Source organism: Eleutherodactylus coqui, chromosome 6 (genome assembly GCF_035609145.1).
Source record: "Eleutherodactylus coqui strain aEleCoq1 chromosome 6, aEleCoq1.hap1, whole genome shotgun sequence".
Taxonomy (NCBI): Eukaryota; Metazoa; Chordata; class Amphibia; order Anura; family Eleutherodactylidae; genus Eleutherodactylus; species Eleutherodactylus coqui.
In genome coordinates this window covers 180,152,784-180,176,808 of record NC_089842.1, presented here as the reverse complement: position 1 = coordinate 180,176,808, position 24,025 = coordinate 180,152,784, and the positions used below count along the sequence as shown (strand labels likewise).

At 40.6% G+C, this 24,025-nt stretch overlaps 1 protein-coding gene across 4 annotated transcripts in view; it reads left to right on the top strand.

The window, feature by feature from the left end:
• PAPLN (papilin, proteoglycan like sulfated glycoprotein) overlaps window positions 1-24,025 on the top strand; it is a 102,874-nt gene that overhangs the window by 12,663 nt on the left and 66,186 nt on the right. For 2 of the 4 annotated variants that reach the window (XM_066608360.1, XM_066608357.1), the window contains exons 2-4: window positions 11,419-11,627; window positions 13,071-13,132; window positions 15,332-15,447. In XM_066608360.1, the coding sequence (XP_066464457.1) occupies window positions 13,076-13,132; window positions 15,332-15,447 (173 nt within the window). In that variant the 5' untranslated portion in view covers window positions 11,419-11,627; window positions 13,071-13,075. Of the gene's footprint in view, window positions 1-3,377; window positions 3,531-11,406; window positions 11,628-13,070; window positions 13,133-15,331; window positions 15,448-24,025 lie in introns of those variants that run through there. The other 2 variants (XM_066608358.1, XM_066608359.1) reach the window with 2 other exon arrangements.

Sequence of the window (24,025 nt, the reverse complement as noted above, 5' to 3'; positions counted from 1 at the left end):
GCAAAATGATTACTAGCACTGTCAATCTTTCCATCCTTTGAAAGATTGTCTTTGCATGTATATGAGCTTTAACACTGAAGATAACGGCAGTGTCAGATTTCTTATACGCTGGACAGCTACAGTGCTTGACAGACCTCACTGACTATAATGGGGTCTGTCAGATTTTTGTCATGGTGTCCTGTGTTTTACCAGTATGCTGTAAAGTCCCCCCCCCCCCCCCATAAATTTAGCAGAATCTGCAATGCTGATGTGAATGAGCCTTTGACTGCAATTTTTTTTGTCAGACAATACTAGAATTAGTTCCACTTAAGAGGGAAGAAGTGTTTGGTTTTTTTTGTTCCCTCATACTTTTCCTGAACCAAACTGTGCCATTCGAGCAAGCTCTAAAAGGACATCTGTCATCGTACATATTCCTGTCTACTAAACCAGTAACACTGACATTGGGGTCATGCTAAACATGCCTCCCTTCAGCAACCCCGAAATTGGTGGTTGTTATTTCTGCACCATTTGCAAATTAGGCTGGAACTGTCCGATGGGGTTTCCTTTACATGCAATCCTCAATCTCTCTCTCCTGGCTCTTGATTGATGTTTCAAGTCTGATGCTAGTGCTCAATAAAGAGCCAAGGGAGGAGTTGAGGATCGCATAATGAAGAAAGTTCTTTGGCAGTAATTGTCTGCCTATCCGATGGTTCTAGCTTAATTTGCATATAGCATGCAGCAATATCAAATGCAAATTTTAGGGTTACTGATGCAGTATGAGCGGTGAGAGAGATGTTTAGCATCTCCCCAATGTCTGCTTTCCTGCCGTGATACTGGTTTATTAGTTGAAAATATGTTGACAAATGTCCTGTAAACAGATACAAGCTCTTCTCTAGGTCTATGATCAGGACAGATATTTATCCTTTAGAAGTAAAGAATTGATGTTCCCATTCAATGCCTACAAGCAAAGATCTCAAAAACCATGGGGAACTGGTTAATAAATCCCAAAGACTTCGATGAAGAGAGCTGTGGACAGAGTCAACCACCTCTCTGTTCAAATTCGACAAGATGCATCTACCGCCACACATTTAGAACACGGGTCAGGAGACCCAGAGTTAGGACCCTCACTTGTCACCCGGTGGGGGGGAAACCAAATGTCTAAGCGGCACTGATACAGTTTCAGTTCTATGAAAATATTAGCCCCATTTTGCACATTATTGCCTATTATTAAATAGCAGCTGTCTAATGGAAGTGTATGTCTGACTACTGGACAGCTGAAATTAATGGATGGGTCGAGCCCCTTTTTGTATGAGATCCCTGACTGTGGTACCAGCTGGACTGCCCTGATGGTGGTCAGTCCAGGTGGTACTGATGGTGGTACAGCTACAATAAAAGTGTCTGGTGGGAAACCCCTTTAATTTTCAGTAAAGCAAAGAGTGTAAGAGAAAAACTTGGACAGAAGTTTGTTGAACAAACATTGCTTTGTATCAAGTCAACAAAATCCTATTTGTAGTTGAATCATTGTGTTTTTGTACAGAGACTATCCTTGTTTGAGCACGGTCTTTTTACTTGTGCCAGTTTATGTTGTTTAATCTCTATAATATCTCTTTGTAAACTGTATCATGTGATGTTACAAATGTTTGAAGCTCTTGTTTACATATTCTACTATATATATTGCAAACCAGAGATGCTTTGCTGCATGCAGTCCTGATTTCCACATCTTGTATGGATGATTACTAACAAGAATAAAACAGTTGAAATGGCATAAATAGCTTTATAGCTTCACACTGTACATTAATGCCTCAGTGTAAAGTTGGAGACGAGGTCTACCTACAGTTTTATTTTTGCTTTGTAGATATTCAAGTGTTTATTACTGTTTAAAGTCTATGACTCATGAAGCTCATAAAGTCTATGAGCTGACTATTGCTGATTGTATCTTTAGTGGTCTCCTCTTATCTGAGATGTGTAGAAGGTTTTCATTCTTATGGATTTTGTGAGAGGAGAGAAAAATGTGAAAGCGGCCTTAGGGCTCACTCACAAGGGAAATATTGTCACCGCGTATTACGTACATGTGTATCCATGCATGTCACATGGTGAATGGAGTCAATGAAAGTCAATGGACTTTCATTGATCCATACACACCTGTGTATAGACACAGCATATCAATACACAGGAGAAATAAATTGCAGGATGCCCTAGTTCTCCGCGTATCCTATGCAGCTCCTGTATAGGCAGCGTATAATACCCTGTCCATACAATGCTTGTGTTTGGGCAGAGTTTCCATATGCATCCCCGCGCTGAATGGAGTGGGGAATTGAAAAAGAAAAATTACACCGCGCTTGCCCGTGATCATGTCATTCGCGTGTCTGGGCAGTGCCATACGTAGTCCATACGAAAACCACAGTGTTATACGCATACGCCCGTGTAAATGAGCCCTTAGATGCAGGGTTTTTTAAAGGATAGTTTTGTTAATGCTAAAATAATCTCTATTCACCTTTTTTTAATAACTTTCTCGTTGTCCATTAGTTACCAATTATCAGGTCCCCTGCTGCACCTGTGTAGACTGGTTTATTAAGAATTTTTAGCTTTCTGTGAAATTTTTATATATTTATTTTTAATTTAAATTATATTCAGCATCACTTTAATGAATAAATGAAAAGGGGATATAACGTCTGTACTTGTATTACTGGGTTATTTTTTTTATGATGATTAAGTTCTGTGGTGTAGCAATAGGGGTCGTAATTGCGACCAAGCCTTTAAGCTAGGGGGAAGTCAAAGGGCCCCCCCCCCCCCACTGCAATAAACACATTGCCGGGATCGTACCCCCTCCACCCGTGGTGCCCACAACCTCCGTCCAGCCGAACTGTCAGAACAGGTAGACCTTCGGTTTCAGAAACTGCACACTCACGCCGTTGGCTGGGTTTTGCAGCCATGAGTGTAGAACAGCCCCTCCAGTCTTCTCCTGATGTCCAGTGCTTAGTTATAGTACATAGTGAGCAGGAGAATGGACAAGGAGCCATTCTATGCTTGGCAATTCATAACCCGGCTAACGGGCAGCGTAAGTATTGCAGTTTGCTGAAAGAGAAAGTCTGCTGGTTCGAACCTCCTGGCGGGCAGAGATCACGTGAACCACAAATGGGCGGTTGGGGGATAAAAGTTCAGCAATGTGTTTGCTATGCGGAGATAGGCCTTTGTGAGAGAGGAGAGACACTAATCATCAGGGGAGCGGTATTACCTTAATGGGGGCACAGTAGGGTTTACATTACAATGTAGGGGCACAGGAGGGCTCTATTACATTATTATATTCAAAAGAGGGGTCCAAGTTATTTTTCTTTCTTATTTTTTTAAATCTTGCTCATCATGTGTAAAAATTATAATTCTGTTCTCTCCTCTTCTAGCTCCCTGCTGTATCCAGTGATGCATTTTAAAGTCTCCACTATTACACTGTGTTGACAGCCTGCAGTAGCCTGTGTATGGGGCATCAGACTGCTGCAGCCAAATACATATCCCAACATCATAGACGTTACTAGAGATGAGCTGCTGTATAAACTGTAAGCCCTCATGTTATAATTGTTCTTGTATAGATATGCTATCTGATATATAATGTGTGTATGTATTTTCTGGGATGACCCATGATCTGTAGCCTTGCAGAGTAGTTGGGGGAGCCCAACCTGACATTTTTACAGCAGGGCCTATGAGCCTTTAGCTATACCCCTGATTAATATGCAGGTTCAGAAACCAATTACAGCAGGTAAAGTCTATGCAGAAGTTAAGAGAATTCTAAATCCTTCAAAAACTTTTTAGAACCATTCTATATGATTATGTAATTCTTTACGTATGTGAAGATTTTTAGAAATTTTATATTCCTTCAATTTTTCTTTATTTCTTTAGCAGATTAGACCTTTAGTATGACTTTGTGATGTCTACACAAACAAAACATTTTACATCATTTTTTCATGTATTCTGCAATGTGCAAAGCTGCGTATTTGGAGTTACTGAAAATTTGTTAAAATGCTACTTTATGGTAAACAAATATTGGTTTATGAATTGCAGTACCAGTACGCAGTTTATTACACCGCCAATATGAGATGAGATAATATGGCTCATTAAATTGAAACCATACTGTATTTTGTATTCCTCGACTTGTTCTTGTTGGGTTTTCTAAAGCCATATTCACACATCTATATCTGTGTTGCTCCCTTAAAAATCTGACATGAAACACATTGAAAAAGCACACGGACACCCATACATTGCTGTTCGATGTTCAGTGACACAACACATTGCATGTGTTCTTCCCGTTTGTAAAAATGGACAAGAATAAGACATGCAGTGTTTTTTTTAACTTTGCAAACAAAAAAACGGCTGTGTAATTTGCGCCCTAGGGTGCATATGCTGTCCATAGAATAAATGGACAGCACATAGACTGAAAATATGGCCATCTTAATGGGTTTTAAATCATGGGTTCTGCAGGGTTTTTAATGTATATGCTGATATGATGTTTAATTTATCAATCAGTATTCCAGAAGGTATAAGTTCAGGTCTCCATGACCATAGTAGATCGGTATGAACAGACTCGGTACAGTAGTGCGTGGAGCTTGTGTTGCTCGATAGTTCGTGATCGTATGGCCTCCAATCTTCCATACAGGCTCGATCAGGTGCTACATGTATGGAGCTATCCTTCTCTAGAAGCAATGCTTCTAGGGAAGAAAAACAACCCTATTAACCTCACAGAAATGCACTCTACTGTGGGACTACATTTGGAAGTAATTTTAAGAACAAAACAATGATTGTTCCATGAGAGAATCTATTTCGGGTTCTGACTATGGTAATGAGTTAGGGGGCAGGGCTGCTAAATGAATGAATCAGGATGGATAGTTGTACTTTCTATTAAATGTGTTTTAGGGTCACTAATGTGAACAGAATGTTCCCCACTTCTGGTCTTTGAATGGTACATTGTGCTTTGTTGTTTGCTTTTTTTATATCATAAAAAGGCAAAAAATATAAACAAACCCAGAACAGCGTAATTTATAACATGTGTGATTCCAGAATGGTACTGTACAATGCAAATAATTCCCAAACTATGTTGTTTAGAGCTGATAGCAAATTGCTTGCATATAGTGCAATCCTCAATGATTTCTTCTGATGTAAATGTTGTTAGATGTGTCGAGCTGTGGAAGAACATAGAGGTGGGATACATGGACATCTTTACAATACAGTTGGGGTACTTTTACACAGGACAACTATTACTCCTGTGCTTTCACACAGGAGCGAAACTTGATTAGTGAATGGAGGTGGAGCGCACCTGAGATCTCTTCTGGCTGTCCGCCTCCATTCAAATATTTCTTTAAGCAGCTGAAAGTATGACCAGCTGCATCTTAAATAGCTTAACAGTCTGTATAGTCCTGACATTTTTCACATTAATAGAAGTCTAATCCACCATTGCCTATAGTAACAAAAGTTTTCACTCATGTGAAAACTTTTGTCATTGCCTCCAGGTAGATTTCCAGCCCGTTTTGTGATGTCATTTCAATAATGGTGCTGCTAGTACAAACCTGATATAGTGGATTTGGAACTTAACTTTTTTGTCTTGGCAGTTTTTTTTTTCTATTCTCAAAGTTTCTACTTTAGTAGACGGGATGTTTTATTAAGACTCTAAGTATCAGAATTGAATACTGTCAACACATTTATTTAGGTACGAAGTTGGAACTTTTACTAGAATTTAGTTTTTCAAGTTGCAGCACATTCTGTGGATGTGTGGAATAATTCTTACAGGAAGGATATGCTGCAGATATTACTATTGTTGGGAACTAGATTACGTCATAGTGGAGCTTCTGGCACGAATATTAATGCAATTACATTATGATTTACATTCCAGAAAAGTTATATGCTTACATGATACAATGGGCAAGTTGAAACTTTGCGCACATCAAAAACACTACAACAAGGCCAGCAAATGATAATGTAAACTTGATTACATGGAAAGTATAATACAGCACTGAAATTATATGTTTTCTCGCTGTTGCATTTTCAGGTTTGATGTACTAAATGTCCCCTTATTGTGTATTAGAAAGGGGTTAAAAAGTGTTACCTAGATAATAGAATACATTTTGCTACTTATTAATTGAAGGCTCATGCACAATGCCACACGGTTTCCTTATAACCTCCTTATAAATGTATTTATCATAGAAAATAGGAATCAATGCTCAATTAAAGCAGTTGTGCCGACATTGAAAGTTATCCCCTATCCATAGGATCGGGAAAAATTCTTCTGATTGGTGGAGGTCCGACTGCTGGCTTCTCCACCGATCCCGAGAACCGTTACCGTGAAGGTCCCCTTATAAGTGGAGCATGCAGTCAAGCAAGTGTACCGCTGCTTTAATCATTTCAATGGGACTGGAGATGCTATAGCTGAGTGCTAGAATTGGAGGTAGAGGATAACTTTTAATGTTAGCAAACCACTTTACATTATTACATTTTTTTTTCTACATGAAGAGAGCATATTTTTCACTTTTAAACATTAAAGGGATATTTCTATCCTGGAATGTCATGATAGATATTACTATCATCATAGTGTACCTGAAGTGACCCATAATTTCAGACACAAATTCTTCTGAAAGTAGATGGAAAAGCATGTAGTTATTGTAACTGAACCATCAATTAACATAGTTAGCAATTATACATAATTAAGCATTTCTTTACATAATAACACATGTATGAGGGGATCATTTCCCCTTATTTCGCATTTAAAATGATACCAGTTAACATACAGCTTATGGCGGGGTTGACAGGTAAGCATTAAAGGGCTTGTCTGAAATTATTTTTTTTTTAAGTTGCTAATACCCACTAACTGGTTGCTCATAGTCTGTAATATACTTGACGATGTGCCCATTCTTTGTTTCAACACTGCGTCACATAACCTGTAATGTTCCCATCGACTCCTGGCCCAATGACATCCTGTAGACAGGGCAAGGAGCAGACTCCTAGCCCTTGTATGTAGGATGTCCATGATGATGATCCATTCAGGTGGGCTCCTTAGACAACTGGGAGGATGGAGCCATGCCTGTGTGGCCTCAAAGTAGATCATGAAGAAATGCAGACAGCTCTCTACTAGTACACCACTGTCATGTGATAGTTCATTAAAGAGTATCTGCACTTTCAGTATGCTGTGCTCATGCTCTGTTGACCATTTTAGGCTCCTCCCAGAGCTGTCTTCAGCTGCTGGGAGGAGCCAAAAATAGTCGATGGAGCATGAGAACAGCACACTGAAAGTGCAGATACTCTTTAAGTTCATGGAAAACCAGATGAATATTTTCATGAAATTCCCCTAAAAACATCAAAAGTGTACTTTACTTTTCTTCAGCTTTGATGTTACTTGTGCTTACTGTAAATATTCCAGAGAGGAGATTTATCATAGTTCTCAAATATTTTAGTAGGTCAAACAAAAAAGGCCAAAGAATAACTAATGTGTGAGCTGTGTATTCATAATCCATCATATCCAACAATAACTAAGATAAGACAGCACATTTCCTGCCATTGTGATGTTCATGTAGTTCTGCTGAGATTAAAAACAACAAATAGTTGAGATTACTAAGGATTAGATGTCACATTGGTCTCTGTCCTATAAATCATAAATTCTTGACATTTTTAAAATTAGGCACCGAAGCTGGAAGTTTAAACTAACTCTATGCTAAAAAGCATTTTGCTATTCCTGGTGTATAGGTGCAGCTCAGTTCTCATGGAAAAATGTAAAACTTTTTTTTTCTATACCCCAAGTAAATCCCAGAATTGCAGCTCTTTCCAATTTCGCCATATTGTAAAGTATTTAGATGCTCATTGCTAGGTTTGAATCATTAAGAGGACTTGTCAACACTCTGTGCATGTCATAGGATCATAGAATGGTAGAGTTGTAAGGGACTTTCAGGGTCATCCGGTCCAGCCCCCTGCTCAATGCAGGAGCACTAAATCATCCTAGACAGATATTTGTCCAGCCTTTGTTTGAAGGCTTCCATTGAAGGAGAACTCCCCACCTCCCATGGTAACCTGTTCTACTCATTGATCACTGTCCAGAAAGTTTTTTTAATATCTAATTTGCGTCTCCTCCCTTTCAGTTTCATTGCATTGCTTCTAGTCTTTCCTTGTACAAATGAGAATAGGGCTGATCCCTCTGCATTGTGACAACCCTTCAGATATTGGTAGACAGCTATTAAGTTTCCTCTCAGCCTTCTTTTTTGCAAGCTAGACATTCTCAAATCCTTTAACCGTTCCTCATGGGACATGATTTGCAGACCGCTCATAATCTTGGTAACTCTTCTCTGAACTTGTTCCAGTTTGTCGATGTCTTTTTTAAAGTGGGGTGCCCAGAACTGGACACAGCATTCCAGATGAGGTCTGACTAAGGAAGAGTAGAGGGGGATAATTACCTCATGTGATCTAGACTCTATTCTTCTCCTAATACATCCCAGAATTGTGTTTGCCTTTTTGGCTGCTGCATCACATTGTTGACTCATGTTCAGACTATCGTCTGTTAGTATACCCAAGTCTTTTTTACATGCGATGTTGCTTGGCCCAATTCCTCCCATTCTGTATGTACTTATTTTCATTTTTCTTGCCCAGATGTAAGACTTTGCATTTCTCCTTGTTAAACACCGTCCTGTTAGTCGCCGCCCACTGTTCAAGGTTTTCTAGATCTTTTTGAATCCTCTCACTCTCTTCTCTAGAGTTACCTATATTTCCTGTTTTCTATACCACTCGATGCGAATAATTGCAATTTGCCAGGTCTCATGATTTTTGTACCTTCCAGGTTTCCCTGTTTCTAGTGTTACTGTTGATACAGTTTTGCCTTGCTTGCTGTAAAAGTTGTACTGACTGCAGGGAGTACGTTGCAAAGTGTGTAACAAAGTGACACTCTAAAGGTACCTTTACACAGTAGGGCTATTGGGCGCATAAACGCCTGACAGCCATATCAGCGACTGTTGCTCCTATGTTTTAAGTGAATGGAGGCCGATTTTTGGGCCACCCACCTCTATTCACTGTAAATCGGCAGTCGTTTCTATTTACACTGAGTGAGAAGCTGTACAGCAGTCATTCCGTTTTAGTGAGTTAAAATGGAACGACTAGCTACAACTGAACGACTTCTGGCTCAGTGCCTTGTTGTTGGCCAGTTGGCCATATGTATACAGGTTGACAGTCACCCATAATCATTAATTTGAGCATTTATTCTGGCAACTATCAGCCCGTGTAAAGCTACCTTATGGCTAGAGATACATTGTGTCAGAAAATTTGTGTGTCTTGTCTACAACCTGCTGTTACGGGACTTTCAGAGCTGTAATTTGGCTCTTAAACAATAGCCAAATCACAGACAAGGTGCAGGGAAGCAACTTCCATTTATGTCTGTGGTGAAAAAGTCGCATGCAACTTACAACTAAAATCCTACCGCGTTGGATTCTCTGCAACAGTGTCGCAGTCACGTTAGGTTGCAACGTGACACCCTTAACAATCATTAGATGTGATATTGCAGTGCGACACTGCGATCTTTGTGTAGCCCTAACCTATGGGCTTCCTAAACACAATCGTATTATTACAGCGTATTCTGCATGCCGCTTTTGCATGTAAAATACGCTGTACTAATCTGCCATAGGCTCGCATGCTGCTGATCGCACAAATTGCATGCAATAAAGATCACAGCATGTTCTATCTTGGAGCACATACACGCCAAGATAGTACATGGCAATCTGCAACCCGCAGCAAGTATACAACATTATTGCATATTTGCTGCGTGCCTCGTGACTGGCATATGTGGGCGGCACCCAGCGAATTATGCTCATGTGCAGCCATCTTAAGAGTCTTACTTTTGTTAAACTGCCTCAGTTGGGCTCATTTAATATTTGTGGGGTGTGTGGTAAGCAAAAAGGCAGCGTCTAGAACACCTGTGCACACTCACAGGAGCTAAACATTTCCATACCAAATGGACTAAGATTGGTTTGGGGAGTAGGAAACGACTTGTGATTTATTTATGCTAGTAAGAGGCTGGTAGCTTGAAAATTAATTCATGCATTCATTTCAGGAATCTGGATTTAATCATCATCTTCCCAGTTAGAACTGTTTTTGCTCAACTGCTTCAGCCTATTGTTGTTGAGCTGCATCTGTTTTCTGCAAATTAAAAGTCAAGGTTTTCGGAAATCTCTTCAATCTGGAAAAAAGTTTTCTTTCTGGTAGCTGATTCAGAGTAGATGTATTCATTGTAAGATCCGGGTTATTCATTTGTTTCTTTTAAAAGTGCACTGTTAGGCTAAGGCTGCCTGTCCACGGGCGAGTTGTCATTGCATTATCTGTGACGATAATCCAGCCACGGGAAACGCAGTGAATGCCTTCCATAGGAGAACTATGGAAAGCGCAGCCCGACGTCCATGAGCGATTTTCCGCTCACGGGATGCTGCGATTTTCCACGGCGAGCCTATTTATTAGATAGGCTCACCGCGGAGACCTGTCAGTTCCTCCCCCTTGCTCCCCCGCGGTGGAATATCGCTAGCGATATTCCGCCTCAGCCATGGACAGGCAGCCTAAACCTATTTCATGGGTAAAAAACAGCAATAGGCCAGATACACACGAACAATCCGGATTCCGCATGCCGCTGTAACCCTGGTCGGCAACCCAGCAAACCTGCTATTTCTGTACTGCATATGACCGCGGACGCTTGCCGTTGGTCATGCGCAGTATCCTTTTTTTTCTAAATATTTGTATTACACACACCGTCACTAAGCAATGACGCAGGATAAAGTGATTTTACATATCTTTCATTTCATGCTATTTGCTGCGGATCCTCCGTACGGACGCCAACCTGGCTTTCTGCAGTGGAAATCTGGTTGAATAATGCCAGCCATAGGCAAGCAAAAAATTTTTTTACTAGAAGTAATGTGTCAATTTTTAGTGACCATGTAACAGTCATACTGTACATAAGTAATAACATAATAAAGTGTTCAAATAGTAGGGATGGACAATAGTTGCATTGACATTATATACAGTGCCTGCATCTAAATGAAAAGGACCTTTCTAAAGTTTACCTTGTCTCCTCACTGTAGTCTTTTTACACGAAAGTAATACATAATACCCCTAAATATTGCCTAAAATAAAAATACTTCGTTCCCACTGTTGATGCCAATGCTGTAGGGACCCTTATGAGGGGATTACATGAGACCTGAGTACTTGCACTACTCATATGATTCCCACATAGTATAGAGCATAAACTATTTTGTATGAGTCTAACCTAAAAGTTAAGTAAACCATTTAGTACTTGTAAAATGCATCCTCTTCTATAATGTGTTGAATTGTTAGACTGCACACAAAGTAATTTTTTTTATGTTTACTCCATATCTGATTTTTGATCTTTCTGTAATATGAACCGGATGCTTAGAACATCATCCCTTTTTTTTTCTTTGCTAGACTGAAGTCATCAGTTCAACACACATCTGGGATTTGTATTTGCGGAGATATCTTCCTGTATGACCAAATAATTTGAGCACAAGACAAAAGTTTCTGAACCTGGCAGACATGTAAAACTGGGTCTTTGCTCAAAGCTTGGCATGAAACGACCTGCCATTCTGCATGTTGGCGCATACACAGAGCCAAAGGCAAGCGTTTGGGAAGAACAGGTACGGAGCTTGCACATACGTGTTGGTGGGTTTCTGTTAGAACAATAATGCTGTTTAGTAGATTCTTCCACTGCCTTACTGAGCCTTTATATATACATACTGTCAATTTATCACTACAATCCTCATTTGCTATCTTTCTATGGATTTTGTTTTGTGTACAGATAGAAATTACTATTGGATTGATCAATCTATATTTTAAGTCCTAATTAGATTTATTATATGTAACTAACCTTGTTTTGTGCAATTTCTAGTGCTTTTAGATTTGGTACCAGTAAGCTGTGAGGCCTCATCTACATGCATCTGTGCTAACAGAAGTCATTGTGCAGTTATTCTGGTCCATTTCTTGATCTGTACAATATATGCTTCCAACCCCATTGCTGCGCTGAGCAACTACCCCTTCTGCGTACCGCTTGTCCAGCTCCTATTGCTGTCATAGAACTTTCCTGACACTTGAAGTACTGCTACTCTATCCAGTGCTGGAAAATTCAGACCTGATCTTCTTCTAAAAATCATTCCAGTGGGGGTTCTGGAATTCAATGTGAGGTTTAGGCCCAATGTCCACGGGTGGATTTGAATCACAGAATCCGCACGTGGCACCTGCGCAGAAGATCCGCAGTTCAAGCTGCCCAAAGGAAACCATGGGCGTCTGCACTTGAATATTGACATGCGTATTTGTTTTCCAGATTCCACATGCAGAAAACAAATCGCAGCATGCTCCATTTTAGTGCGGTTCCCGCACGGACGGCTTCCATTGAAGTCAATAGAAGCTGTCCGATCCGCGGCCGTTCTGCAATTGACATTTCTGCGGGAAAGCAGCACTGCGTCTGTATGCCGGCCGGTGCTTCCGCACACATCCGCAGTACAGACCTAGACAGTAACGCAGCATGGACAGACACGGCAAGGTGGGATTCCACTGTGGGCTCCAACATGCCAGTGGATAATGAGCCCTTTCTTTTCATTTGGATTCTGGCTGATCTAATGCCTGTAACACATGGAAGCAACAAACTATTCACCAGTTAACATCAGGGCAGATTTTACTATTGAAAATTCGTCAGTTTTTTGGCAAAATACTGCCACAGAAAAGTGACTTGCATGGTTTTCACCATATTTATGATGTGTTTTTAGACCTTTTTTTTCTACGCTAAAATTGTGGAGAAAAATGGGTCGTAAAGCGAGTAAAAACTCATGATAAATGTGATATAAACCATGTAAGGCAGTTTTCTGGTGAATTTTCAATAGTACATCTACTTCATCATTCCCAAATCACTGTTTCTAGAAGACATGAGAGGCCTTACTCAGGCTCTCCACTCTGTGGTTGAAATTGGGTGGTTGTCTTAATGAGGTGTATATATGTAAATTAATATCTGTGTGTTGCTCATACAGTTCTCTCTTAATATTGTATAAAAGAATTAACTTTCAACCTACATGTGGGTTATTTGACAGGTAAAATGAAGATCCCATTGTTGCTTCTTACTTGTGCTTTGGTACTGGATTCTGCTTACTCAGTAAGTATGGTTTACATTTACATACTGTATAATGTGCACGCTGGTAGCAAACAATAGTTCTTTCACCATTTTAAATTGAAGCTTATGCTAAAAAATAAAGGTTCTGGCTGGCAGGTAGTTCTCACATAGACCAGCCCTGAACAGGGTCATCTCTTTCCCCAGGTTTCATTCTTCATCATTTCTTTCAGTAACCCCTCAGAGCCTCCCAGTCTATGATCTCAATCTTGGCCTCTAAGGTAGTAGAAAACCCATGTGGCTATTGGCATATGGGGCCTTGACAATTACTCTATATTAAAGCCATTTTGTGATGGTGACCCTGCAAGCAAATGCCAAGCATTTTTTGAGATGCAAGTAACAGTAGACATCAGGACTGGCCACGCTGGATGTCAGAATCCCTCCAATTAAATGTACAAAGCAACAAGATAATCACTTGGGTAATTCCTTATTTTGTATACTTATGGATTGTGACCTCTGAAAAAGAACAGCACACACTCTTGAAATCTGTGAGGCTCACAGCATTTCCTCCCTGACTGACGAGATTGTTATGGTATATCAAGTGGTTAAACGTCCTAGGAATAGTTGGCAAAGTGGGCAGACCTCTGTTACGAATACCAAACATGTCTACTGATAGAAGCATCTTGTAGCTTCAAGGTGTAACGAATACTTAATTACTTTACAAACCTTTGACTGCTTTTAATGTGGTAAAATAGCACCTTTTGCCAGTGCTTCCATAGTTTTGTGTTTTTCTTTATTACTACTGCTTCACACCTCATCATGTAATCTCATTATATTCCACAGTGCAGACAATTGCTTTGTTGTCAGATTTTTTGCCAAATGTGAGATCATTTAGCCTGTGGACAATATGTATATACACACCCACAAATGTTTCAGATGCAAATACTAATATGTCGGGATGCGTCTAGAAGCCGCTTATCTATTGTCTGGGCTTAGTGGTAACTAAGACGAACCGATTTATCGTTTGCATGAGTGGATGACGTCATCGAAAGCTCGTTTGCTCATGCACTCTGTTTAGACAAGCAGATACATGGTTGGCTGGTTCAAACAAGAAATAGTTCAGTTATTCACATTCGCTGTGTAAGTGAGTGAAAACGACTGGACGAGTGCTGTTGAAACCGAACGATACGTGAATGAGCCAATGATTTTTATACCTGCATAAAATGAATGACTGTCTTCCATCATCCAGTTGTTGGCTCGTGTTTAGACTGAACAATTATCATTCACTTCCCTTGTTTTAATGATTTCTTTGAACGATAATCGTTCCATCTAAAAGCACCTTAACTTCTACCTGATGTGTTGATAAAGTAGTTCTGTTTTGCTATTGTGTTTTTTTTGTTTTTTTTAATAGCAACATAATTATGGGAAGCCTATACTGTGGGGTATTGGTGTACTTGGTTCTGCCAAAAAGGAAAAACGGTTTCGTACCATGTTAGCCAGTAGCACTGAATGTTATTGCTCAGAGTAAGAAAAACAAAATCTTGTAGATGTGATGCTTTTTAATGACTAACAAAAATAAATAATATCACAGGAAGCTTTCACTGCTACTTGGGCCTCTTCATCAGGCTTAAAGAGATTTCCCACTTCTAGCTGTTTTTCTGTAGGAAGCAACACTTACTGCTGAGAGCAATAATATTTGATTCTGCAAGGATAATACTTGAGGTGAACACAGATGATGAAGGTGACGAAAAGACTTCATAGCATTAATTCCAATGCATTATCCCAAAACGGTGTTCAGCTAACACTCCAAAATAACAATACATAAGGACATGGATTTCCTTGTAGGGCCACCATCAGGATAGAGTTGCCATCCAGATACATTGTCATGACCCCAGCGTGTTAACATTTTATAGTAGTTAGGCACATAGCTGATAGTGGGCAAATCTGGTTTATGATTTTGACTTTGAATCCATAGAACTTTAATAATTGACATTTATCTTAAATATCTGGGTGAGGATGAGGCCAGCTTCAGGTGTGCGCTGTCATCTCTATCAACCCCATTGCAGACTCAGCCTTTGTGTACATTATGTGCGATTAATGCCCCTTTTTGTATTATTGCCTATGATTACTAGTTATAGTACTTTTCTTTTTGTTTGATACTTGCATTCTGATTATGTGATAAAGCAGTAAGATTCATTCATGTTCTGTGTATTATGCCACTCAATGAACTACAATATTTTACAGGCTAGTAAGCATAAAAGACAGGGTGATTTTTGGGACAACTGGAGTGACTGGAGAGAATGTAGTCGTTCCTGTGGTGGGGGAGTAAGTTTCAGAGAGCGGCAATGTTACTCTCGCAGGTAAGTTACCATTTTTAACAGTTTTGCCTTTTTTTTCTTGTGTAAATACACTTTAGCATAGATGGTAGTGTGTAATGACGCCAGCTGGACACAAGGTGACATAGAACAAGCAGCACCTTTGCAGAACCTAATAGAACCTATTGCCCAGACAGCTTCAAGTGGAAGAGGACCCCTGAAGTAACTAAAGGAATGTTCAGGCTGGTTAGGGATGAAAAAGCTGGATTTGTACCTAGCTTTAGGGGTGGCACTGCCAAAGGTTAACCATGTTATTATGTCTGCTGCAAGGAGGATGGCTGGGACCCTGATGGCTCATGAGATGAGGTAGTGAGAAGCCACTGGCAGTGATCAGCGGCTATAACGTATGCAGTATTCAGGCAGTCAAAAAAGCAATAATATGAAGTACGTATTAACTTTAGAAGGTAACAAAAATGCAAGAATAGGAACTTGCAATAAATGACAGGAGTAGAATGGTGATGGTAATCAGATAATGACACAAATGTACAATGGTGATTGTAGTCCGATAATGGTGATGATTATCAAATAGTGGAACAGATAGGTAATAATGAATAGATAACAAAACTGACAATAACTGACTCTAACTTTAGCCTTCACTAACACCAAACACCACTGTCTCTGAGCATCCCTAAAGATATTCCTAATGGAAACCCTATTCAAAACAGTGACCCTGACAAACTGTGAGAGGGCATGAACACCCAGAGACAAGAAAACTGTACTGAATAGAGCTGAACTAAGAAACAAGAGAAATAAGGATACAAACAGGGAAAGAACAGAAAAACAAACCACAAGTTAAAAAGCTGGACTACAAATAATCACACAAACATATTTATGCTGACAAGACACAAAACTAAGCTAGGAATTAAATGCTTGAAGCGTGCAAGCAGGGCTGGATTTAAATACACACAGCCTACACTATAATCAGCACCACATTGCAGGAGCCAGGAATATCTACATAGTGTCAATCAAGGAACTCCTTCCTAACAAGCCTGAACTACAGCTGTGCGGTCAGTTGACCCACCCTAATAGATCAGCTGTAAAATAGTTACAAGTTTCCCCACAACAAGCTAATAGATTGAAGATGACAAAATAGCAAGACCATTCCTGCTGATCATAACACAGTGGTACTTTGCATTTAAACACACAAAAACTATGCTACTGAAGATACTTCTAGGGTATAGGAAGGTATACAAAGGCAGAGATGTAAACGAGGGTCAATGGCAATGAAACATTTGTTGATTTAACCCACTAAAACCAACAGCAATGTTAAGCTGACATTTTTAAGCAGCCCGCAATCTTCATTTCCTCTTGTGCTTTTTAAAGTCATGGAGAATCTTCATCAATGGTTCAGTTCTTCTAGCCTTCTGAGGCTTTTGTTACCTCCTGTTATCTGTCCCTGCTCAATAAACCTTATGGGATTTCTTACGTATTTTATTATCGATTGCTGATTTTTATTTCTTCCTTTTGTGCATTATTGAAGCCCAAAAAAACTTAGTGGTTTCCATTCATTACATCCATTTTAGGGGATGCATCAAAAAGGTTAGGGGCACATGATGAGAACATTGTTCTTCCTCTTTATAAGTTACTGGTCAGACCACACATGGAATATTGTGTACAGTTTTGGGCACTGGTACTCAGGAAGAATCAGAGCTTGAGTGGGTTCAAAGACAGGAAATTAATAAATAGAATCTGCGGACTACAATACCCAGAGAGATCATCAAAATTGGGGTTATTTAGTTTAGAAAAAAAGAGGTCTGAGGGGCGACCTAATAACTATGAATAAATATATCAGGGGACAATACAGAGATCTCACCCAGGACTGTGACTGTAACAAGGTGGCATCCTCTACGTCTAGAGCCAGTGTTTCCCAAACTCCAGTCCTCAGGGACCACCAACAGGTCATGTTTTCAGGATATCCTATAGTAAGAACACCTGTGGCAATGTCTGAGGCACGGACAATAATTACATCACCTGTGCAACACTGAGGATATCCTGAAAATATGACCTGTTGCGGGTCCATGAGGACTGGAGTTTGGGAAACACTGTTCCTAGAGGAATGAAGGTTTCTACACCAACATAGAAGGGGTAAGAGCAGTGAGACTATAGAACTCCCCACCCGAGGATGTGGAGATGGAGAATTTGATAAGATTTGAAGAGGGGCCTGGATGCCTTTCTTGAGTGTTACAATATTACATGTTATAGTCACTGATTAATTTAGAAGGGTTGTTGATCCAGGGATTTATTCTGATTGGCAGATTGGAGTCGGGAAGGAATTTTTCTCCCTTAAAGAAAGAAAATTGGATTTTACCTCATTGGGATTTTTTGCTTTTCTCTGAATCAACATGAGGGAGGAGGGGGGGGGGGGTCTAATAGGCTGAACCAGATGGACATGTGTTTTTTTTCAGCCCAACATACTATGTTATATGGCACTGTAAAACTCTACAATCTTCATATATTTGCCAAACGAGTTAGGGCTAGAGAATTAAAGCAATAAAAGAATTTACTCCATCCTTGGAGCCATTATAGAAAAATTAATGGAGGAAGTTCCTAAATAGTAATCACCTTTTATATACTATTATTAACAACTGGGAGTTACTTGTGCTGCTCAGGAGCCCTTCTATGCAAAGAGACAGCAGAACATTGTTAGCTGGTGGCCAGGAGCTGTTGTGCATGCATTCTAGAGATCCTGCAGATCATTGTGCACTGAGTTAGGGCTAATGCCCCGGCGCGGCGGAAATCCACAGTGTTTCACCACAGCTATTAGGTTCTATTGAACCTAATAGCTCAATGTTCACAGTGCGGAATTCCACTGCGGAATTCCGCAGCGTGAAATAACCCGCAGCATGTCCTATTTGCCGCGGGAATACGCGTAGATGGCTTCCATTGTAGTCAATGGAAGCCGGCCGTCACGCTATACTTCCGCACAGCGGAAGTATAGTGTGAATACGCGCCCTGCCCACTGCCGGCCGTGTCATGTCTATGAAGACTGTAGCCTTTCAATAAAACTGGGTATTTTTGATACAAACATGTAATTAGTGAGTCCTTTTATTTTCATATTTGCAGCACATTGAAATGGGGTCCCTGAGTTGGGAATACCCCTTCTGAGATCATGGTCTTGCACAAATAAGGAACCATAAAATTGCAATGCCATTGAATGTTCCTAGAGATATAGTTCACAAATTCAAAGTTAAAGGAGATGTCCCGCGCCGAAACGGGTTTTTTTTTTTTTAAACCCCCCCCCCGTTCGGCGCGAGACAACCCCGATGCAGGGGTTAAAAAAACCACCCGCACAGCGCTTACCTGAATCCCGGCGGTCTGGCGTCTTCATACTCACCTGCTGAAGATGGCCGCCGGGATCCTCTGTCTTCGTGGACCGCAGCTCTTCTGTGCGGTCCACTGCCGATTCCAGCCTCCTGATTGGCTGGAATCGGCACGTGACGGGGCGGAGCTACACGGAGCTACACGGAGCCCCATAGAGAAGAGGAGAAGACCCGGACTGCGCAAGCGCGGCTAATTTGGCCATCGGAGGGCGAAAATTAGTCGGCACCATGGAGACGAGGACGCTAGCAACGGAGCAGGTAAGTAAAAAACTTTTTATAACTTCTGTATGGCTCATAATTAATGCACAATGTACATTACAAAGTGCATTATTATGGCCATACAGACGTGTATAGACCCACTTGCTGCCGCGGGACAACCCCTTTAAAGGAACTGTGGCTGCACTACCTAGATATGTCAGAAAGAGGAAGCTATCGCTGACTGACACCAAATTCCTGAGGAAGCAGGTGATCGAAAACCCTTGAGTGACAGCAAAAGACCTGCAGCAAGATTTGATAATAGCAGATGCTGATGTTTTGGTGTGCACAGTAAGATGCATACTAAACACTGAAGGTCTTAATGTCCGGACCTCAAAACATACATCTCTATTGACCGAAGACAAAAGAAAAGTCAGCTGTAATATGCTCAAAACTATAGAAGTAAGCTACAGAAATTTGGGGATTCAATTCTGTGGAGTAATTAAATAAAGTTGGAACATTTTTGGCCTATGAATAGGCGGTATTTCTGGAGGAGGAAGAAGAAAACCTGTGGTGAAAAGAACACCCTGCCTACCATGAAACATTGCGATGGCTCAGTGAGGCTTTGGGGCTGCTTTCCTTCCTCTGATACTTTTGAATCTATTTTGTTCTCCCCACACTTCAGATATCCTCAAGCATTGGGAAATTCAAGGAGAAAATGTCATGTCTTCTGTGAGAAAGCTGAAGCTTAGATGTTTGAACCTTCCAAGAGGATAATCATCCCGAGCATATGTCAAAGTTCACCAAGGCTTTGTTTCAGCAGAAGTCCCGGAAGATTCTGGCGGTCATGGTCATCTAACATGCAAACCCAGGAAATATTTGTGACCTGGAGGCCATTGTCCATGAGGAATGGTCTCCGCTTCCTCAGGAATGTGGTCACTTTTGCAGAAGGGCTCGCTACTAAGTAGTAAAGATGCTTGTTATGAAGGGTTTTAATAATTCTGAGACTGCAGTAGTCCTTAGAAGTAGCATTTTGTATTGATTTTGGAGAGACCACATATTAGTTGCATTGAGCTATTTAGGGGGCTTTCAAACCTGTGCAGGGAATTCCGTTTTCCTGCTCCGTTCAGGGAGCAGGAAAGGGAAATCCCCATGGCTGAATGCTTCTGTCTCTAGACAGAACTGAACAGTGCCAGGTAGACCACATTGACTATAATGTAGTCTACCTACCTGCATGTCTTTTGGACGGAAGAAAAAGTGCTGTATTTTCTCACCCATCTGCAACGGAACCTCCAGGTGAAGGTTCCAATGCAGATGTGAAAGCAGCCTTAATTGCTTCTGCGTTTTTGTTTTTTTTTTGCAAACCGCTGTTGATTGCCAAGAAATAAAGTTACAGCTGTTAAATATGTCTGGTCATGAAGGACCAAATACCCCAACCCTGAACCGGTTACATAATTTTAAGATAATGTCATTATACGACTTGTACTACTAGCTACTTACATTGATATCATCCACTATATTTATATGGCAAGTGTAAGGCACTGCCATACTACTCTAAACAGGACTATGAGGTTAATTTTTTTTTTGGTATCAGAACATTTTTTTCAAGAAAACAAAACAATGCAATTAAAAAAAAATTTGTATAGCACTAACTTGTTTCGCAGCACTTTCAAGTAATTTATTACCAAGCTGGATACTCATTTCACCGACATTGGAAAGATGGAAGGCAGAGTAAACTTTGAGCCAGCGACCTGAACCATGCGGGGATTGAACTCGCAACATTCAGGTCATGAGCGACAGCTTAGGACTGCACTTTTGCTGCCTTAGCACTCTGCACCACACAAGGCTCTGTTACATAAGACCTCACATCTTCCATGGACAATGGGAAGTTTAATCAAAATCAGAATTGGAGAATTTTTTTGTGGAACTAAATAAAAATGGGTCTAATGTGATTTTTACAGTCACACAATAGTGTATGAACAATTGAGTGCATAATACTGCTCAGTGCATAGAGTGATGTCATTCATCTGTTATACAGAAGCAGTGTGCCCACAGGTATCTCGACTCCTTAGAAGATCTTCTTAATTGGAAGCCTTGTTGCCTCTAATTACTACACTTTAATATTTCCATGTACCACATAAAATATTGGTGTTCTGAGCTCCCCTGAGGCTTCATTCCTAAGGTAGGATTGTCATGGAATGCCAGCTGTCTTCTAAACCGTAAGCCTTGTAAATCCATGTTATGTATGGCTGGCTGTGGCTTGGAGCAATTTGCTTTTATTACTGGGTACAGTTCGTGAATAGACAATGGCTGTGTTTGACAAAATTACTTATCTGTACCCCATAGCACAGCATTACTTATAAATGTACTTATCACATGCTTTTTAAAGGGGTTTTCTGGGATAAAACTATTGATGGCCTGTCCTCAGGATAGGCCATCAATAGTTGATCAACAGGGGGTCTGCTGCTCGGGATCCCCACTGATCAGCTGATTTAAAATGACAGTGATGCCTTGGTGAGTGCTGCGACTGCTTCACTCCACAACAGTCATTGACCCATACATTGTATTGCAGCTGTGCTTGGTATAGCAGATCAATCCCATTTACTCAAATGTAAATTGAGCATTCAGCTCTTTATCTTTTACCAAGACAGTCTATAAGAATTTCTGGAGCCCTGGCTGCTGAGTATTTTATCAACGCTGAATGTTGATGGTGTGAGATGGTTTAGAGGTTAATTATATTATCCCTGGTGGTCTATGGTAGTTAAAGGCTTAATGGTAATCTTGGTGGTGAAAGTATTTTAATGCCAGCAGTTTCAGGTTCTCTGTGGTATTGAAGTGGTTAATTTATTACCTGGGGCCCAATGCGTTTCTCACCTTTTGAGGATCCAGTGTTGCCTGCAATAGAAAACGGAGCTCAGTGGGATGTATAGTTTGATCCTGCAGGTATGTTGCCATCCATCTGTGGCCTACTTTTTGCTAATCTACCAAATGTATATTCAGATATTCCCAAATCTTTAACTGCTGTTAAATAAACCATAGACAGGACTACCAAATGTACTAAAATAACAGCACTTGTATGCTTATAAATTCTGTTACTTTTTATAAATGTTTAGGCATAACATCTGTGTATATATAATATATTATGCGTGTGTGTGTATGTATGTGTGTATGTGTGTGTGTATATATATAGATAGATAGATAGATATGACTGGCAAAGTGCTGGAGGGCAGATATGTGTCTCCTAGGATGCTCTCGTATGTGGCGCTAGGGAGTACTTGGGCAGATACGTGTCACCGAGCAGCCTGGGCTCGGTGGAGGAAGCCAGCATTTGTGTGTCAGTAACACTAAGTTACTGACATGTTGTAGTATGTAAGTGGCTCCAAGCCGCATAGTCCGGGCCGGCTTTTCCTGGAGTGGTCAAAGTGAAGGGTGTGATGGCCACTCCCACGTACCAGGTGAGGCTGGTATCAGGCCTCATAAAAACCTGGGCCTGCAGGTCTTGAGAGAGTGTGGTGAGACCTCTGGAGGTCTGAGGAAACGACTGGCTGTGCGCAGCAAGCAGTGTTTTTGGCAGTGAGTAGTCAGGACCAATCTGTGTATAGTGAGTGCTCAGACGAGCAGGTGTTAATTTATGTTGGCCTGGAGTAAAGGCCTGCTTTGCTTTATTTTGCTGAAATAAACCCAGGCAAGGCCTGGGCTATGAACTTTACTCCTTGTGTCACTGTCTCTGGCTGTTGATGCCCAGGCTGTTACCTTATCCTGACGCTAATCCCTCACTCATATATATTACTAGCTAATATACCCAGCTTTGCCTGAGTTAATTTGCTACAGGTGTTTACGTGTTGTTTGCACGGAAATGTTATGAAGTCAAGGTTACTTTAGAGGAATTTGCACTTAACATTGAATAATCAAGTTGTGACCCCTTTACCTTTTCTTATTTAGAACATAAAGAATGGTCGTGCCAAATTTCATGTTTGTATGACATCTGGAAGTCAGAGAATTAGTGGCCAGTCAGTCAGTGAGGGCTTTCACTTATCAGCAGCTGTGAATCTCTTATGCAAATAAATCGTTTTACTGTTTAAAGTTTATCCTAGAGTTCCCTTCCCACTACCTCACCATCTGCACTGAAGCGTACATCACCACACTTCAGGTAAAAGTTCTACAATCCCCATTTTTATCTAAATGTGTATATTTTTTGCTTATTGTTTTGCCTGAAACCGCTTTCGGAAAGTATACGGGCTGATGTCACAAATTTGACAACAATAATACCACCATACCCTGCCCGACTGATGGGTAGTCCAAAATGCCATACTTTTTAAAAGATTTCTTGGTTGCTGCCACTGTCTGTGAGGAGAGCAGTGGAGTCACCGCTGCCTCCATTTACAGCCACCAACTCCTCCGCGGTCGTGCGCACCACAGATGGATCGTCAGAAGAATGGTGCATAGTAATCCATTCTGTACTGAGACTGAAATTGATTATCACATACCAAGCCTAGGGTATCAAATAGTATTTACACAAATATAGAAAGTTGGTATCTCATGGCCTTCTTTCAATAAAACTACTTCTAGCGAGGAAATGGAGATCACAACAGATCCCTTCTCTTAACTAAATAACACAACTTCTCTCGGAACATTACGTGTATTAGAAAATATTTGCAATTAGGAATGATAGAGTAAGTCAGTTTGTGCAGACGTGGAGTCCTTGGCAGCAATTCTTCAAGTTAGTGAATCCTGTCCCTATATAAGCCCGAGAAAATAACTTTGACAGATCAAATTGTTACAATTAGGTTCCTGTTCCCTGGTTCACGAAGAAGTTTTTATTTGTATTTAATGCATTTTGGTTAGGCTTAACGCAATTTACCTAAGGGTATAAAGTTAATTGAGCAGACTAATCCTTATCCCCCCCCCTTTTTTTCCCCTCCCAACTTCCAACTACGTTTCCACTATATATTCCTCCCTTCCTTCTTTTCCTTGTCTCACTGCTCTTCAATTGTATTTCTAGTTAGATCATTATTTGAACTTAGAGAATCGCAGTACTTGAATGGATA